Source organism: Pyrus communis, chromosome 16 (genome assembly GCF_041283825.1).
Source record: "Pyrus communis isolate YQ-2024b chromosome 16, ASM4128382v1, whole genome shotgun sequence".
NCBI classification, from domain to species: Eukaryota; Viridiplantae; Streptophyta; class Magnoliopsida; order Rosales; family Rosaceae; genus Pyrus; species Pyrus communis.
This window is the reverse complement of record NC_142580.1, coordinates 6,312,779-6,329,223: the sequence shown is the minus strand read 5'-3', so window position 1 is coordinate 6,329,223 and position 16,445 is coordinate 6,312,779. Positions and strand designations below refer to the sequence as shown.

Below are 16,445 nucleotides of genomic sequence, written 5' to 3'. Positions count from 1 at the left end.
TAGAAATTTGTTCTTACTAGCATTACCCAATTATTAACCAAGTTCACCATGTAGTCGAATTATTTTATACAAATAGGAAGCGTGAAATGCCAATTTGTTTTTGAATTATCACCTAAATGAAAATTAGGTTCCTAAATTATTTTATTTTATTTTTCAGAAAAATCAATCATTCAATTATAAAAATCTACTAATTATATTCCTAATATTAGATTTGAAGCTAATGTATTCAATTTTTCGTCAATTTAAGTCACATTGCTTGCATGTGATACACATTGGAAGGTAGATTGATAATTTTTCATAAAGAAATAGTGTATGAAGAGTAAATTAGACGTTAGATTTGCAACCTATATGAAATTAGACGTTAGAGTTGATGAAAAATTAGATAAAATAGCTTTGAAAATAATAGTATAAACGAAATTAATAATTTTTAATGAATTTAATGACTTATTTTATTAAATCGGCACATCATCCAAATAGGAATGTTAAAATTCCAAATTCATACAGCCTACGTTCCTCTGTGCGTGTTCTTTACAGGAATCCAAAGGCACTATTCAGAGTCTCACAGAGAGAGGAAAGAGAGACCCACCAGCAGCACTAGATGTAAAGCATTTAGCAACTTTGATTCTTCCTCGTCACTACCCTCCCTCCACGTGCTTCCTCTCGTACTTTCACAGGTTCGCTTCTTTAAAAACGTACCCAGGTTACCATTTTTCTTTGTTTTCCTCTCCATTTAATATAATCCCAAAATTTTTGTTTGCACCTGCGGCATTTCAATGGCGATTGGGTTGTTGGGTTTCAATCTTTTGCTTCTTATCTGAATTGGGTTCCCATTGTTCTTATACAATTGGCCTTTTTTATGCAGGTCTCGTCGATTAAACTCTCCCTGTACGTAGAAGAAGCCAGAGTTTTTCATATTCTTTGAGTTGGGTTTGTTAGATTTTCAAAAAGTTTCTGAATTTATTTCTGCCATTGATGGATGTCTCACTGGAGATTGCGAATGTAGCTTTTTTCATAGTGTTATTAACGTGGGTTTTGCTTGATATTATGAGAGGAAGAAGAAATGGTAGCCAAACAGGTCTGAGATATAGAGCAGAAGACAGAGGGTGCAAATTTCCTGATTTGGTCACCTTTTCAGCAAATGCTTTAATCTCAAGCTTTTACCTTGGTTTTGGGATTTATGAGTATTGGAGTGGTAGAATTGTAAGCTGTAAATCCATCTTCTCAGGCATGACTTGGGTTTTGGCCACAGTAGTTACAGTTTACTCAATGATTTACAGAGCTCACAGTGAGCCAAAAAGGTGGCCTTCGGTCCTCAGTTTCTGGTGGATCTTTTCCTGCATTTTTTACTCACTTTCTGTGTGCTTTTACCTCATTGCTCGCTTCAAATTCTACAATTTTCCAGAGATTTTCCCAAAGGCCAGTTTAGTCAATTTCGCTTCGTTTCCTTTGTCAATACTGCTTTGTTTCAATGCTTTTAGTTACGTCCAGAAAAACAATGACCTTAAACACCCATTACTTGAGAAGGAAGATGAAATTCTCTCCCAAGAAAGTGACACTTACACCAATGCTGGAATTTGGAGTAAGGTTACATTTCAATGGCTGAACCCGCTTTTCAAACGGGGTCGAACCCAAAAGCTGGAATTGCCTCATATACCATCTATTCCTCCCTCAGAAAGAGCAGAATACGCTTCCTCTTTGCTCGACGAATCACTGAGGAAACACAAGATGGAAGACTCTTCGTTGCCAAAATCCATAATGCTGGCTGTGCGAGGATCATTAGCTGTAAACGCTGTTTTTGCAGGTAAACTTGTTCTTGGATCACTTTTCTTTTTAGTTTTTGTTTTATTCAGTCCTCCAGGTTTTTATGTGTTTTTTTAATTTATTTTTGTAGGAGTCAATACGGCTGCATCATATATAGGTCCTTTTCTGATTACAAATTTTGTAAATTATGTACTCGAAAAACAAGATAATTCAGGCAACCGCCATGGACTGATTCTTGCGTTTGTATTTTTCGTTGCTAAGACATTGGAATCATTGAGTCAAAGACAGTGGTATTTTGGTGCTCACTTAATTGGTGTACGAGTAAGAGCAGCTCTGACTGTGTTAATTTACAAGAAATCTATTTCCATCAAGTATTCGGGTCCAAGCAATGGTAAAATTATTAATTTGATCAATGTGGATGTTGAAAGAATTGGAGACTTTTGCTGGTACGTTCATGGCATTTGGTTGCTCCCGCTTCAGGTATTTTTGGCCTTGGCTATCCTTTACAGGAATCTTGGTGCAGCCCCGTCTGCTGCTGCTCTTCTTTCCACTGTTTTGGTCATGGTATGCAACACACCGTTGGCCAATAGGCAAAAAAGGCTTCACTCCAAGATCATGGAAGCGAAGGATTCGAGAATCAAAATAACATCGGAGATTCTGAAGAGCATGAGAGTTTTAAAGCTGCATTCTTGGGAGTCCACATTCTTGAAGAAGTTGCTTCAGCTCAGGGAAACAGAGAGGCATTGGCTGAAGAGATACCTTTATACATGCTCGGCAGTTGCCTTTCTCTTCTGGGCTTCACCAACTCTAGTTTCAGTTACCACTTTTGGTGTTTGCATTATACTAAACACACCGTTGACAGTAGGTACTGTATTGTCCGCTTTAGCTACTTTCAGAATTCTACAAGAGCCTATCTACAACCTGCCAGAGCTCATTTCCATGATTACACAGACAAAAGTATCGATTGATCGTATCCAAGAATTCATCAAAGAAGATCAAATGAAGCTGATTCCTTGCCATCTTTCAAAAATATCCAATGTCATGATTGTTATTGAGACAGGAGAATACGATTGGAAAACAAGCAATCAAAACTTAAAGAAACCTACAATCAGAATTACAGAGAAAATAAAAATACCGATGGGATACAAGGTTGTGGTTTGTGGCTCAGTTGGTTCTGGCAAGTCAAGCCTACTATTGAGTATACTAGGTGAGATTCCCAAAATTTCTGGGCCAGGAGCAAAAGTTTATGGCACAAAAGCTTATGTTCCACAAAGTTCTTGGATTCAGACTGGAACGATAAGGGAGAATGTATTGTTTGGCAGGAAAATGAATAGGGGCTTCTATGAGGATGTTTTGGAAATTTGTGCTTTGGACCAGGATGTCAAGATGTGGGCAGATGGAGATTTGACTGTAGTGGGAGAGAGAGGGATGAACCTAAGTGGAGGAGAAAAGCAAAGAATTCAACTCGCACGAGCTGTGTATAGTGATTCAGATGTTTATATTTTGGACGATCCTTTCAGTGCTGTTGATGCACATACCGGAGCACACTTGTTTAAGGCAAGCCAAACTTCTCATCATTTTACATTTTCTTTAGTTTTTTTTCTGATAACGTTATTTTATGTTTTATGTAGCGACATGGTTTTAATCAGACGTAATGTTTTGCAGAAATGTCTCTTGCAACACTTGTCCCAGAAGACTGTTATCTATGCTACCCACCAATTAGAATTTTTAGAGGCAGCAGACCTTGTCTTGGTAAGTTTTTGAAATTTTCGTTTTTATACTCAGATGATAACATGTTTTATCGAGTCTCTTATCTCTCCGGTTCAATTCAATTGCTGATAGGTTATTAAGGATGGTCAAATTTCTCAGTCTGGAAAATATGAAGATTTGATTGTGGATCCCAACAGTGAACTTGTTAGACAAATGTCTGCACATAAAAAATCATTTGAACAAGTTAACACTTGCCAACAAGATGATTCCTGTAACAGAAGATCTCATCAAGATAATCTCATAGAGGTTTTAGAAGAAAAAGAGCCTTTCAACAACGGCAAGCTTTCAGAAAAAAGTCATGAAGAAGAAGCGGTAACTGGTCGAGTAAAATGGAATGTTTACTCAACCTTTATCACTTCTGCTTATAGGGGTGCTCTTGTCCCGGTCATCCTACTCTGTCAAGTCCTCTTCCAGGGACTACAAATGGGAAGCAATTACTGGATTGCATGGGCAGCGGAGAAAGAATCCAGGGTCAGCAAACGGCGGTTGATTTGCGTATTTGCTCTGTTGTCTGGTGGGAGTTCCATCTTCATATTGGGAAGGGCAGTTTTTCTGGCAACTATTGCTATTCAGACCTCTCAGCGTCTCTTCCTTGGAATGATTACTTCAGTTTTCCGAGCACCAATTTCATTTTTCGACTCCACACCTTCTAGTCGAATCCTCAATAGGGTCAGTTTAAATTCATCTTCCGTTTGCCTGTTTAATAAATTCCATTGAAGTATAAATCAAGTTCGACCACTTAATTCTTATTCCACTGTTAATGTTTGCAGTCTTCTACGGATCAAAGCACAGTAGACATGGATATTCCATATAGATTAGCTGGATTGGTATTTGCCCTCATCCAGCTAATAAGCATCATCATCCTTATGTCTCAAGTGGCCTGGCAAGTCTTCATTCTTTTCCTTCTTGTTCTTGCACTCTCCGGCTGGTATCAAGTAAGTAATACCCCATTTTGAATTTCGTTTTACTTTTTAAACTTTCGATTTTATTTGGAACCTACAAGGGTGTCTGCACCGTATTGCACAATGTGGAAGTTGACGGTTCTTCCAGCTCATATTCAAGTATTTGGTACGGGTATTTTATTTTATTTTATATGTTTTGCAGGCTTATTACATTACCACAGCTACAGAACTAGCCAGGATGGTTGGAATTCGAAAAGCTCCAATTCTTCATCACTTTTCAGAATCGATAACAGGGGCAGGAACAATTCGGTGTTTCAGTCAAGAAGGCCGCTTCCTGATGAAAGTAATGGCCTTGATTGATGATTATTCTCGCGTAGCCTTTCACAATTATGGCACGATGGAGTGGCTATCTGTTCGGACGAACTTTCTGTTTAACCTTGTCTACTTCCTACTTCTTGTCATCTTGGTGAGCTTGCCTAGGTCTGCCATTGACCCCAGTAAGCACCTCCAATCCCTGATTTCTGTTGAGCATTAGTTTAACTGTCAGTATGTCTTGGAATGCGTTATCAGGCATTGAAATTCCAACTCTTAACTAATGGAGTACTTGCTCTGGTCTTAGGTTTGGCGGGATTGGCAGCTACCTATGGTTTGAACCTAAATGTCCTTCAGGCTTGGGTAATATGGAATATGTGCAATGTAGAAAACAAAATGATTTCTGTCGAGCGGATTCTTCAATTCACAAATATACCCAGTGAGGCACCGCTTGTGATTGAAGATTGTAGACCAGCGCCTGAATGGCCTATGGCCGGAAGAATTGAACTTGAAAACCTTCACGTGCAATACAATCCAGCTTTCCCAACCATTCTCAAGGGGATCACTTGCACCTTCCCTGGAATGAAAAAAATAGGAATTGTGGGCAGGACTGGGAGTGGAAAATCCACTCTGATCCAAGCTCTCTTCAGAGTAGTAGAACCCTCGGGAGGGCGAATTCTTATTGATGGTGTCGATATATCAAAAATAGGTCTGCAGGACTTGAGGTCAAGGTTGAGCATAATTCCACAAGACCCGACATTATTTCAGGGAACCGTGAGGACCAATCTGGATCCTTTGAAACAGCATTCTGATCAAGAGATATGGGAGGTAAGGATCAAAACTTTTTATTTTAGATAGATTATATGGTGGTATTGTTACTTATGCGACTCAATAACTCAGGTTATCAATCAATGTGGACTGATGGAGATTGTTAGGCAGGACCAAAGGATTCTTGATGCACCTGGTATGAAGATATCGTAATCCACTCAATCATATAATGAAAGTTGATAAATTGTTTTGCTGTCTCATTGACCGAGTTGCATAATTTATTTGAAAATCTGGATTATATTACAGTTGCTGAAGACGGAGAAAACTGGAGTGTTGGACAGAGGCAGCTTGTTTGCCTCGCTCGAGTGCTCTTGAAGAAAAAGAAAATTCTTGTGTTGGATGAGGCTACAGCTTCTATTGATACAGCAACAGATATTGTAATCCAGGAGACAATAAGGAAAGAAACGAGTGGATGCACCGTGATCACTGTGGCTCACCGGATTCCTACTGTTATTGACAACGACTTGGTTCTAGTTCTTGACGAAGGTAGTGTAAGAATTCTTAAAATAGGGCTTTTTCTTACAGTAAATTTAATAAATATAAAACAACATGGACTTTTACGACCAGCGAGAAACATGGAACTTTACGATCAGCGAGAATACTTATGATTCCTAGTATAACCTGGTCCCTAGGTTTTTCCCAAAAGTGATAGAACATTTCACTTTTGCGGATTATTGGAAAACGTATTATTGCTCAGGTGACATGCCCTGAAATGATTTTTTTAACTTGTTTGAATCATACAGGCAAGGTTTTGGAGTACGATTCTCCAGCTCGGTTACTTGAGGATAGTTCTTCGGCATTCTCCAAGTTGGTGGCAGAATTCTTGAGGAGATCTTCCATGAGCGGCTGCTACAGAGATTCATGATTTTAACGATTTGGTAGAGATATGCAGGAACCTTAATCATTCCAAATATCCGAAATGGTTGGCAACATACTCCTGCACAGGCCTATGCCTTCCCATGCTAATCCACGCAAGGGAATGTGCAAAGCTATATCAGAAAAAAAAGGCTTCCCTCGGCTGAGTACAGAAAATATGGATGCCAGTTGACGCTCGGGAAGTAGAGGCACATCTTTGTAACTCTCAAACGATGCAGTTGGTTCGCGTTATTAATCTTACTACCCAAATGTTGACGTGAACGGATGAAAGATGATATTCTGCAACTGAAAGGTGCAGTACCGATGGAAGTTGAAACGCCGGAAGAACCTGCAGCTGGAATGGCACTCTTTCGTGCATGCGCAACTGATGTCGCAATGTCTCGCACGGTGCAAATCTGTTCGTATCCCTGCCTGTGTCGACTTCAGAAGCCAGGCAACAACCTCAGAAACATGTCTAACGACTCGTGCTGGGGTCGCTCACGGCACCATTACCAGTAGAACTTGACAGCCTTTCGATGGAAGCTCATACCGTGAAGATTGAAGTCCCAAAATGCTGGGACTGCAAAACAAAGTCCTAAATTATTTAAGTCCTAAATATGTTATTTAGCTTTTGTAATAATCCCAAATTCCTTCTTTCATTTGTCCACGGAATCATCGGCTAATTAGTTTACACAAAGATCGGCTAATAAGTTTGTGTAGAAAAATTACATGTGCAATGTGAATAAGTGAAAAACTCCAAATATAAAGGTTGCTAGCATTTCTCCAACATATAAACTTTTGAGTGTAGGTTAAATTATTATTATTATACAATAATTTAGATGTCCTTAATTGACTGCAACATAATGAAAGAGAAATTAATGTAAATAGACTAGAAATATTAATTGAATAAGCATTTTTTTATTGCTACAGTTCAAATTATTTGAGTTTAACAGTCAACATATTATTTGAAATTTTAAATGTGCAATATTGTTTTAAGCCTTCCTGCTTGACACGTCCCGATCCCAATGTCCTCGGGATTTCGGGATGATCACGTGCTGGTCGACATTTGAGGGGTGACGAAAGCCATTTAATTAATGTAAATGCTAAGAACATGCAAAACATGCATATAAATTGGGACTAATCATGCAATAGGGACGAATAACACAATACTAAAGTTCAACTACTAACAATTTAATATCAAGATAATGCATGACATGTTCAGAGCATATGTCTAATACAGAGTACGAGCGGAAATTTAAGATAGAAAAGTGCTATTACAGTAGATGCTGAAGCAGACAGAATATAGCAAGATATCACTGGTAGGGGAATGCCTCGTAACTCAGATTGAAATCCTCGTTCCTAGGTCTTGAAGGGGGGGAAAACAAACATGAGTGGACCAAGTTGATATATATATATATATATATATATATATATATAAACAATTATCACATACTAACCCCCATTTTTTATGAAAACACATATATCATGATAAAATAGGTTTTTCGAAACTTAGCATGACGTGCAATGTCTCAAAATATATCTTGTATAAATAATAATCACTAGTGAATATCCAATAACCCTCGAGCCTCATGCCAGCTCCCATTTTCTGTGCCAGTTGCCAGAGGAAAATTACCCCCAGGTCGTTATCTCTCAGCCTTCACCTGTTGGCCGATAATACATTTGCTCACATAATTCGCCACATCATGCTTCATTCCAACCCAGTAATAGAACGGACGGATAGTGCGATACAGTTTGGTGCTTCCCGGATGCATGGCATATGCTAAAATGTGTGCTACATCCAAGATTTCCTTCTTCACCGCTTCATTATCCTGAGGCACGTACAACCTGTTTTCCAACATCAAGGCTCCATGCCTTCGGATATTAAAATCTTTCCTCTTCCCCTTCTGCACCTGACTCTTTATGTCGGCACATTCCTGATCAAGTTCCTGGGCTTCCCTGACCATATCCACCAAAACAAATCTAACATGAAAGTATGCCAACCAAGCTCCCTGATCACCTAGTTTCATAGTAACGCCGGTTTCTTGAAGAGAAAATAATAGCGGAACATGGATAGCTCTAAGGGAAGCAAGTTATCCGTGATATTTCCGGTTAAGTGCATCCGCCACTACATTGGCATGTCCGGGATGATATTCGTTCGTGCAATCATAGTCAGTGAGCGTGATTAGGAGTGACCTAAAGATAAGGAAGTGTTAAAGCATGTGGCTGTGGTTGAGCGTGATTAGGAGTGAAATAGATGACCGAGGGCCCTTCTAGATGGAGCCAGGTTAGGTCACTTTGATTGCTTAAGCCTAGCTAGCCTTTAATGACAGTTTATTCTCAAGTTGGCATATAAGACTGAAAGAAACATAATGTTATTGTCAACCAAATGGGATAAGTCCAACTGCCCAAGAAAAAAGAATCAATTGGCAAATGTCTAAAATGCCCATACACAAAATCTTCCTCACTATATGGTTAGCTAAGCACAATAAAAAAAATTTCCTAGAGATAGTGAAGTGTTAAAGCATGTGGTTATGGTTGAGCGTGATTAGGAGCTCCTTTGCATCGTACATCGTGCAATCGGTTTTTATCAAGTACTTTTTTATATTCAATTTTAAATAAAAAAAATTTACATTGATTTCTGACTACACGATGTACGATGAACAGATGTGATTGGAAGATCCCTAGGATCCTCACAAATTATGTGTTTTGGTGAGTACAAATTATACTTATGTTAAGTTTGATATTTAACCGACAATAACTAATTGATTTGGATCGATTTTCGGTTTATGGATGCGCTGCGGGCTGTTACTCTCACCCATTCCCAAAAATAGCAGCTGCCTTTTAAAAAAAAATGCATCACTTTCTCCATTCAGCCAGAAGCATACAAAAAAGTGAAAAAAAACCACACACCAACCTTTCTCTTCCGTTAGCCAAATGTAGGGAACCAAAAAACAAGGGCCACAAATTCGGCCAAAATTCAACAAAAGCCACTCCAACCCGCACGAGTTCTCTCCAGCCTCCCCTCCATCCGTCATCCTTTCAATATTTTTATTCACTTCATATCACCCTTTTCAATATTTTTATTCACTTCGTTCTTTCCGTCAAGTTTAAGAACTTTCACTCTTTCTCTTCCTTTGCTTTATCTCTCTTTCTCACACTTAGTGGTGAAGTCAGGAATTCTCAGGAGAGGGGCGAACTTAAAAGAGTGCAAAGTTAAAGAAAAATGGCAACAACCAAATCTTTTTATATAATAATGTCTTCTATAATTAATCAACACAAACAAATTACAATTGTTGCAGGCGAGGTTTCATGTCATAAAAATGTCACATAATAGGCTTATTATCAATAAAAGCAAATACATCTCCCTTAATGTAAACAACCATGCTATGACTCAACCATTGATCTCCAATTTTGTTACGCAATGGTGTTTTCACAATCCTCATAGCAGAAGAAGCTTTTGTTGGAGAACAATTTAGAAACAATAAAATAACAGAAATACAGAACCGAAATACTTATACTTTATTATTCAAAAATACTTGCAATACAGAATGCAATAACACAATAATTACAAAAAATTAATATGATACTAACTTGAATGAATTGAAGGTAGAGGCTAGCGCAAACGCTATGTCCTTCAAACAATATTTCCGTCTCACTCGTGTGCTTGTGGTTATACAACGTCTGCTCGACCAGGATACAACTACCTAATTCTACAACCCGCACTGGATTATAAAACTCTAGCGAATTGCTTTGTGTGTTTACTCTATGGAAAGTTTGTACGGAAGATAAGGAGGAAGAAGAAAAGATAATTATTGATAGAAATGAGGACTCCAGTTATATAGGCTATTTCATACCTCTTCAAACACCTTTTGGATGTATCTGAAGCTATATAGCTCTTTCCAAAAAGATACAACTCTTTCCAAAGAGTTGTGTTTATTAATCAAAACGTTTTTAATTAATTTAATTAAAAACTTAATTTGAAATTAAAACTAATTGATAAATTAATATTAATATTATAGTATAATCCTCAAGCCTAATCCACACAACCATAAGGCCCAAGTCTTCAATCTATTTTCAAATGGTCCAAGTTTTAATTACTAAGAAAAAGGAATAAGCTTATATAAAGGCTAGTGAAAAAATACTGTTGACCAACGTAGGATAAGAGAGTCTCAAACTCCAAGAGCTTTCTCCATTGAAGCGGTTGCAACCGGTAACACCAAAGTCAATGTAAGAAGCTTAGTGCTTCACAGTTTCAGGCCGAACCAAAGGGGTTCAAGTCTCGCTCCTGCCTTTGTTTTCTGGCGAGCGGAGGGGCGGCCGCCCCCCTTCACTCCTATGTAGCTTCGACAGTGCTCACACTCCGGCTCCTCCATCACTCTCTCCAGGTAGAATTCCTCTTTTTCTCTCTTTTGATTATTACCTGTTAAACAAAGAAGGATGTTGATCAACTGAAGAGACAGCAACAACGTTGGGTTTCGATGACGCAGGAGTGTGAGCAAAGGCAAGGGAAAGTGGCTCTTATGATTGATGCGGTTCCGTTAACCGCAGTTCGAAAATTCTAGGAATCACTTGCCGGACCGATTATGTTCGGTGTGGTTTGGTTTAACTAACGAAAATAAAAAATAAACAAAAAAACAAACCAAACGAACCTATTGGCGCGGTTTGAACGGTTCAGTTGATTATTTTTCATCTATTTTTTTTTTTTTTAATGCCCAGCCCTAATAATCACAAAATCAAAAGAATCAAATCGCACAAAACACTAAAACCAAATCCAAACAAGAAGCAGACAATGACCCTAATAACTCCATTAATTAGTAATTCTCCAATTCATTTCTCTGTTGAAATTTTTTCATGGTTGTTGTTATACGAATTTTATGCCAACATGACAACCAAGCAGGCAAGTACCATTGGGGCATTTTATCAAACATTGGAGTGCCTGCATGTATCTAATTTCTACTTCAAATCATCCAAACCCCACAAATCAAACTTCAAATAAATTTGATCCAAAGAATTAATAGAATCAACAAAACACACCATATACTTCAAAGACATAAAATCTAGTAATCACAGTAACCAGGACTACAAGATTTGGTGGAGATGTTTCATGTCGTCGCCGTAATGGAGAGAGGGAGCTATGGGGTATGTCAAAACTTTTACAACTTGTATTGCACGGGCCCACTGTCACCTTAACGTTTTGTGTCAATAACACAATTACATGTAAAAAAACTTTAACACATGTCATTGAATTATTAACACGTGATGCTACGTGATGGATACTCATGCCATGCAAATTCTTACCAGAACTCGACTTCAATTGTCAACAATTTCAATTCAGAATTATCTCCAAAAGGCTAGCTCAAAACTTCAAAAACATTTGTTTTGATTTAACTGTTGCACTAGTTGGAAGGCCGATGCATGCAATAGGAGTTGCATAAATTGCATTCTTTCCTTTGTGTTATACACCACCAACTTCACTCGAAGAGAAATGATTGTCACACTTTCTTTTTATCTTTCTACACTTGTCAATTTAATTTGTTTTTTTCTCTTGATTCACTATTTTATTTAGTCAAACACCATGACATGTTTGTTACCATAAACAAATTTTATTGGATCGAATCAGGAAACACATGAGCACTAAAAACATAATCAAACTGCAGAGACGCTAATTACTCATTTAATTTAAAGACGTGAAACTGATTTTTCCTTTACATTACCACCAATTGGGGACTTGAGCAACGAGATGAACCCACTGTGAAGTTCAAACTTGGCCATGTCTTCCTCCGTCAAGCTAAAATATGACTCAATTCCATCACCATTTTTGGTGTCCATAAAAACTATCTGATTAGCGATGCCCATGGCAGCCTGGCTCACCCACGTAGGCTTCCCCCAACCAAAATCAGCATCATACATAGGAAATCTGCACAAACTCGAAAAGGTCAACGTCACGAGCTCTCCTATTGCGGCCCTCTCCATTCTTTTCCTCATGAAATCCAAATGTTCTTGATATCCCTCTTGAAATCTCCTCATGTAACTATTGTCAATTTTCTTAATTTCCTCTATCGCCTGCCTCACAAGGCGGTGGCGCTCCTCCCCATTAACCGACGTTGGAGTTGCAGTGGCAGCCCTGTAATAATTCCCAAAAGCATGTTGGGACACTGGTGGATCACATCTTGACCGCAGGTCCATAATGCAAACAGCTGTGTACAAAGTTTGAGTAGTTTCAAGTGGTTCTCTAGGCCTTGATGACAGAAAGATGTTCCACAAGAAAGCTGATAAGGCCTCAACTCTTGAAGGGTGATAGGAGCATATTCATGCGACTTAAATGGCTTGTTCTCGTACATTTACGTTATGTTTCTTTAGTTATTTTAGTCCTTTATGCTTCTTTCGTGTGTTTTTAGGTTCATATGGCTAAGGAAGCAAAAAGATGCATTTTGGAGCAAAAGGAATGGACGAAATTAAAGACCAAACTATCATAACCACCTATCATCACTTATCATCACCACATATCATTCATTTATCACTTATCATAATCATTCATTTATCACTTAACATATCATTCATTTATCACTTATCATATCATTCACTTATCACTTATCATATCATTCACTTATCACTTATCATAACCATACACTTATCACTTATCATACTCATAATCATCTACACATTTCAACCATTTAAACACATGCATTTCAACTCACATGCACACCCACCTCTTTCCACCTAATCCACATGCTTTCACAACCTAAAACACATGCACATTCACCCTAAATCAATCACATACACAACCTGCCATCATTTCTCCCCCCCTTTGCCGTGCATTGCACATCAACACATTCCAGCTTTTCTCCTTCTCTTTGCAGCCACACTTCCACATGCATTCCCTCTTTTCCTAGCTGTTTTTCCATCATTATTTCAACCTAACATTCACCCACATGCACCCTTTAAACAAACCCAAACATGCAGCCACATATTCCACCCTTTGCCGTGCAAAACATCTCCATTTCAGCACACTCCACATGCAATTCCAGCTTTCCAACCTAGCCACATTCACATGCATTCACTCATAATCATTCACCAAACTTGCAGCCACATTTCCACCTATTCCTAGCTGTCATGTTCCCTCTCATTTACCTATAAATAAGCATGCATTGCAGCCACAATTCATTCATTCCATTCACAACACAACACACAACACAAAAACTGCCCTTGTGCCGTGCATCACCTTCCATTTTGTGCAGTTTTTCTCCTCCATTGCAGCCACTCCAACCATTCCCCACTCCATTCCACATACACCTAAAGCCCTAAACATCTCCTTAGACCTTGTGCTACAACAACGAGGAAGAGAAGAGTGCCTAAACGTTCATACAATTCAAGTTTGAGTTGTTAGAATGTTTAGGTGTTTCTTTGATTTCAATGTTTAAATTCAATTCTCTTTGTTTTGTACGTATGAGGAATGGAAGAGAAGAGTGCCTAAACGTTCATACAATTCAAGTTTGAGTTGTTGGAATGTTTAGGTGTTTCTTTGATTTCAAAGTTATGAGGAACTAAACCCCCCTTTAGCTAGGGGGTGATTCGAAACTATGTTTATGTTTGCAATATGAATTGATTAACTTTCGTTGGAATTTCATAAGTTGTTGATTCAATTTGTTTAACCGTTTGATTGATAACTTATTTATGTATGTTTATTAAGAATGTGCGCTTAATTTTCATGCATGAATATGACGCTAGAATATAAGTGAGTTTCACCTAATCGTTATGAACTTATATTCACAAGTAGTGGAGGTTGCTTATAAACAATCGCGTTAAATGAATTCTTGGCACGAGTTTCATGCTCATCATAGTAACGAATGCCTCGTCAACACTTATAGTTTTCATAATGCTTAATGATCTTTGATTGTATCTTTATTGTGCTGTTCACGTAAAGGACTTTTGGAGAATGTTGTGAATTGCGTTGCGCAAACCCATCCAATTCATTAACTTAAGGAAAACTTGACGGTTAATTTAAGCGGACCTAATTAACCCGGGGCGTTGAGTTTCATAATTTATCGAAAGACCAACTGAGAATCAATCTTGTATGCAAGTGTAACATGTGTGGAGAAGAACCCATTGGCTATTCCATCATCCATATTTCATCACATTCATATTTACGTTTTGCCTTTAATTACAATTTGTCCATTTAATTTAATCTCGTCCAAACACAATCCCCCCTTTACTTTATTGTTCAATTTAATTAGAAATCAATTTAGTTTGTGTTTTTAAAATATGGTTTAGTTTGGTGTCTTATATTGTGTTTTTACGTTTTTGAGTCAAATCCAAGTGATTTTGCAATCCCTCCTAATCCCCGGCCTAGAACGATCCCTACTTACATCATTACTACAATTGTCAAAAAGAGAGTTTAATTTGTGTGCGTATAAATCACGCATCAAAGGGCATTTATGGGTTTTTGAAAACTCCATGCTCTCTTGGTATCTCGATCTTAAAGCCTCAACCTTTGCCCCATCAAACACAAACCTCCTGGTTATGATTGCTTTCCTTTTGGTGATGATAGAAACCCCTAAATACCCTTCCACATTTCTTGGTGGGAAAACTGAGGCTGCAGAAAAATCTGGACAAACAAAAATATTGCTACAATTCTTAGCAATAGCTGCCCAATTGTTGACGAACATAAAATATGACAACGCATCAGCGATCCTGTGGGATATACAAGCGCCAATTGCAAATCCTCCACAATCAAACACGCTGAGTTGAACACCGAGGGGTATTTCAGTAGCTTCAGCTGTCTTGAAGGGCAAAAATCTGTTCTGGTCAGACTCAGAGAGAAGAGGGTTGGTGATCACATCGGAAAGGAGTTGGGATTTAACTTTGGCTTCAAAGAATGGGACGCCTTGGTCACTGCAGTGAACAACGAGATTGTGTTTGACTCGGCCGGCTAACGGGTAGTAATGGGTTAAGACTTTGGACAAAGAAGTCTTGAGGATGTCTGATATTTGAGTGAAGGTTTTGGTGCCGTCGCCGTCGGAGCTGTAAAAGTAGATAAATTGCATGTATGCATGGGGAGCTAATTGATCGAGAAACGAGAGCTGGTGATGGTGGAGATGGTTTGGGGTTGGAGAAGATGGTTTGATGATCTCTTTGGATATTACTTCAACTTCAATCTCCATTCTCATTTATTTCTCACCTACTAACAATTGACATTCGAAATGCAAGGCAATATATCTCAGCCATTACGCTTGCGTAGTTGACGAATGGAAAGACCCATCAGAGGAAGCTCTTGCTGGTGACAAAGGAATATTAATATTGTAGCAAACTCAACAGTGAAAGCTTTTGAACGCCCATACCTGCTTCTCCTCGGCACTTGCAAGCGGGTCTTTACCCTGCACAACATTATGTCTTCTTTGCTAAAGCCAGAAATTCCTCCTCCATTTTCAGCCATACAATTTGATCGGTTTTTAGGTTTTATTTATTTATTTATTTATTTTTTTACTCATTTATGTATTTTAGGTTTTTGGCAATTTAACTAATGATGTGGCAAGACATGATTGTGTGGTCTTTAAGTCTTTGAAGGTCATTTCAAAGTAGGTGGGAAAATAAGACTTTAGAGTGAGCTTAGTAGCATTCATAGAAAATAATCACGTTAATAATACTTAATAATTAAATCATCAACCGACATATTATTTAGTTTAAAATTTTAATTTAAAATTTTAGCACAATATTTATAACGTTAACCTGATAATTAACCTTAAAATGTAAAATGACAAAAAAATTATAAAGAATTTTATTTTAAAAGAGTTTCAATATCATTTCTCTACGACATCACAATTGAATAACCTTGTATATTTCTCGGTGGGAAAATAGGTGCTGCAGAAAAGTCCGGACCCACAAAAATATTGCTCTTCCCTTGCATCACAATTCGCTAGAGCTACCCATTTGTTCACATATGTAAAAGATGTTAACCCATCTGCAATCCTACGTGAAACACATAAGCCAATGCAAATCCTTCACAATCAAACACAAACT

At 38.1% G+C, this 16,445-nt stretch overlaps 2 protein-coding genes and 1 long non-coding RNA gene across 4 annotated transcripts; 2 read left to right on the top strand and 1 right to left on the bottom strand.

Annotated features, from left to right (window-relative positions):
• The first annotated feature begins 558 nt into the window (after positions 1–558).
• LOC137731560 (putative ABC transporter C family member 15) lies at positions 559–7,217 on the top strand. Of its 2 annotated transcripts, XM_088688342.1 has the most exons (11): positions 559–674; positions 863–1,801; positions 1,892–3,318; positions 3,427–3,513; positions 3,604–4,200; positions 4,302–4,466; positions 4,636–4,930; positions 5,053–5,573; positions 5,646–5,709; positions 5,820–6,059; positions 6,317–7,217. In XM_088688342.1, exons 2-11 carry the CDS (start codon positions 973–975, stop codon positions 6,436–6,438), a joined length of 4,347 nt encoding a protein of 1,448 aa, XP_088544468.1. In that variant the 5' UTR covers positions 559–674; positions 863–972; the 3' UTR covers positions 6,439–7,217. The 2 variants fall into 2 exon arrangements, with proteins under 2 accessions (XP_088544468.1, XP_068326799.2); XM_068470698.2 differs by lacking the exon at positions 559–674 and having other exon boundaries at positions 717–1,801.
• A 4,623-nt stretch (positions 7,218–11,840) lies between these two features.
• On the top strand, positions 11,841–15,787 carry LOC148689874 (uncharacterized). Its single transcript, XR_015957436.1, has 2 exons — positions 11,841–12,722; positions 14,857–15,787. It is a non-coding gene; the product is annotated as an uncharacterized LOC148689874 (long non-coding RNA).
• Positions 12,072–15,595, bottom strand: LOC137732427 (stemmadenine O-acetyltransferase-like). Its single transcript, XM_068471736.2, has 2 exons — positions 14,848–15,595; positions 12,072–12,712 (listed from the first exon to the last, which is right to left on the bottom strand). Exons 1-2 carry the CDS (start codon positions 15,593–15,595, stop codon positions 12,108–12,110), a joined length of 1,353 nt encoding a protein of 450 aa, XP_068327837.2. The 3' UTR covers positions 12,072–12,107.
• Positions 15,788–16,445: the final 658 nt, after the last annotated feature.

Bases quoted from the DNA above. Each gene is read 5' to 3' on its own strand.
- LOC137731560 (XM_088688342.1), top strand. From the start codon at position 973: ATGGATGTCTCACTGGAGATTGCGAATGTAGCTTTTTTCATAGTGTTA. The intron at 1,802-1,891 runs GTAAACTTGTTC...TTATTTTTGTAG, and splicing joins TGTAAACGCTGTTTTTGCAG to GAGTCAATACGGCTGCATCA. The intron at 5,710-5,819 runs GTATGAAGATAT...ATTATATTACAG, and splicing joins AAGGATTCTTGATGCACCTG to TTGCTGAAGACGGAGAAAAC.
- LOC137732427 (XM_068471736.2), bottom strand. From the start codon at position 15,595: ATGAGAATGGAGATTGAAGTTGAAGTAATATCCAAAGAGATCATCAAA. The intron at 12,713-14,847 runs GTGATTTATACG...ACCCTTCAAGAG, and splicing joins CCATAAATGCCCTTTGATGC to TTGAGGCCTTATCAGCTTTC.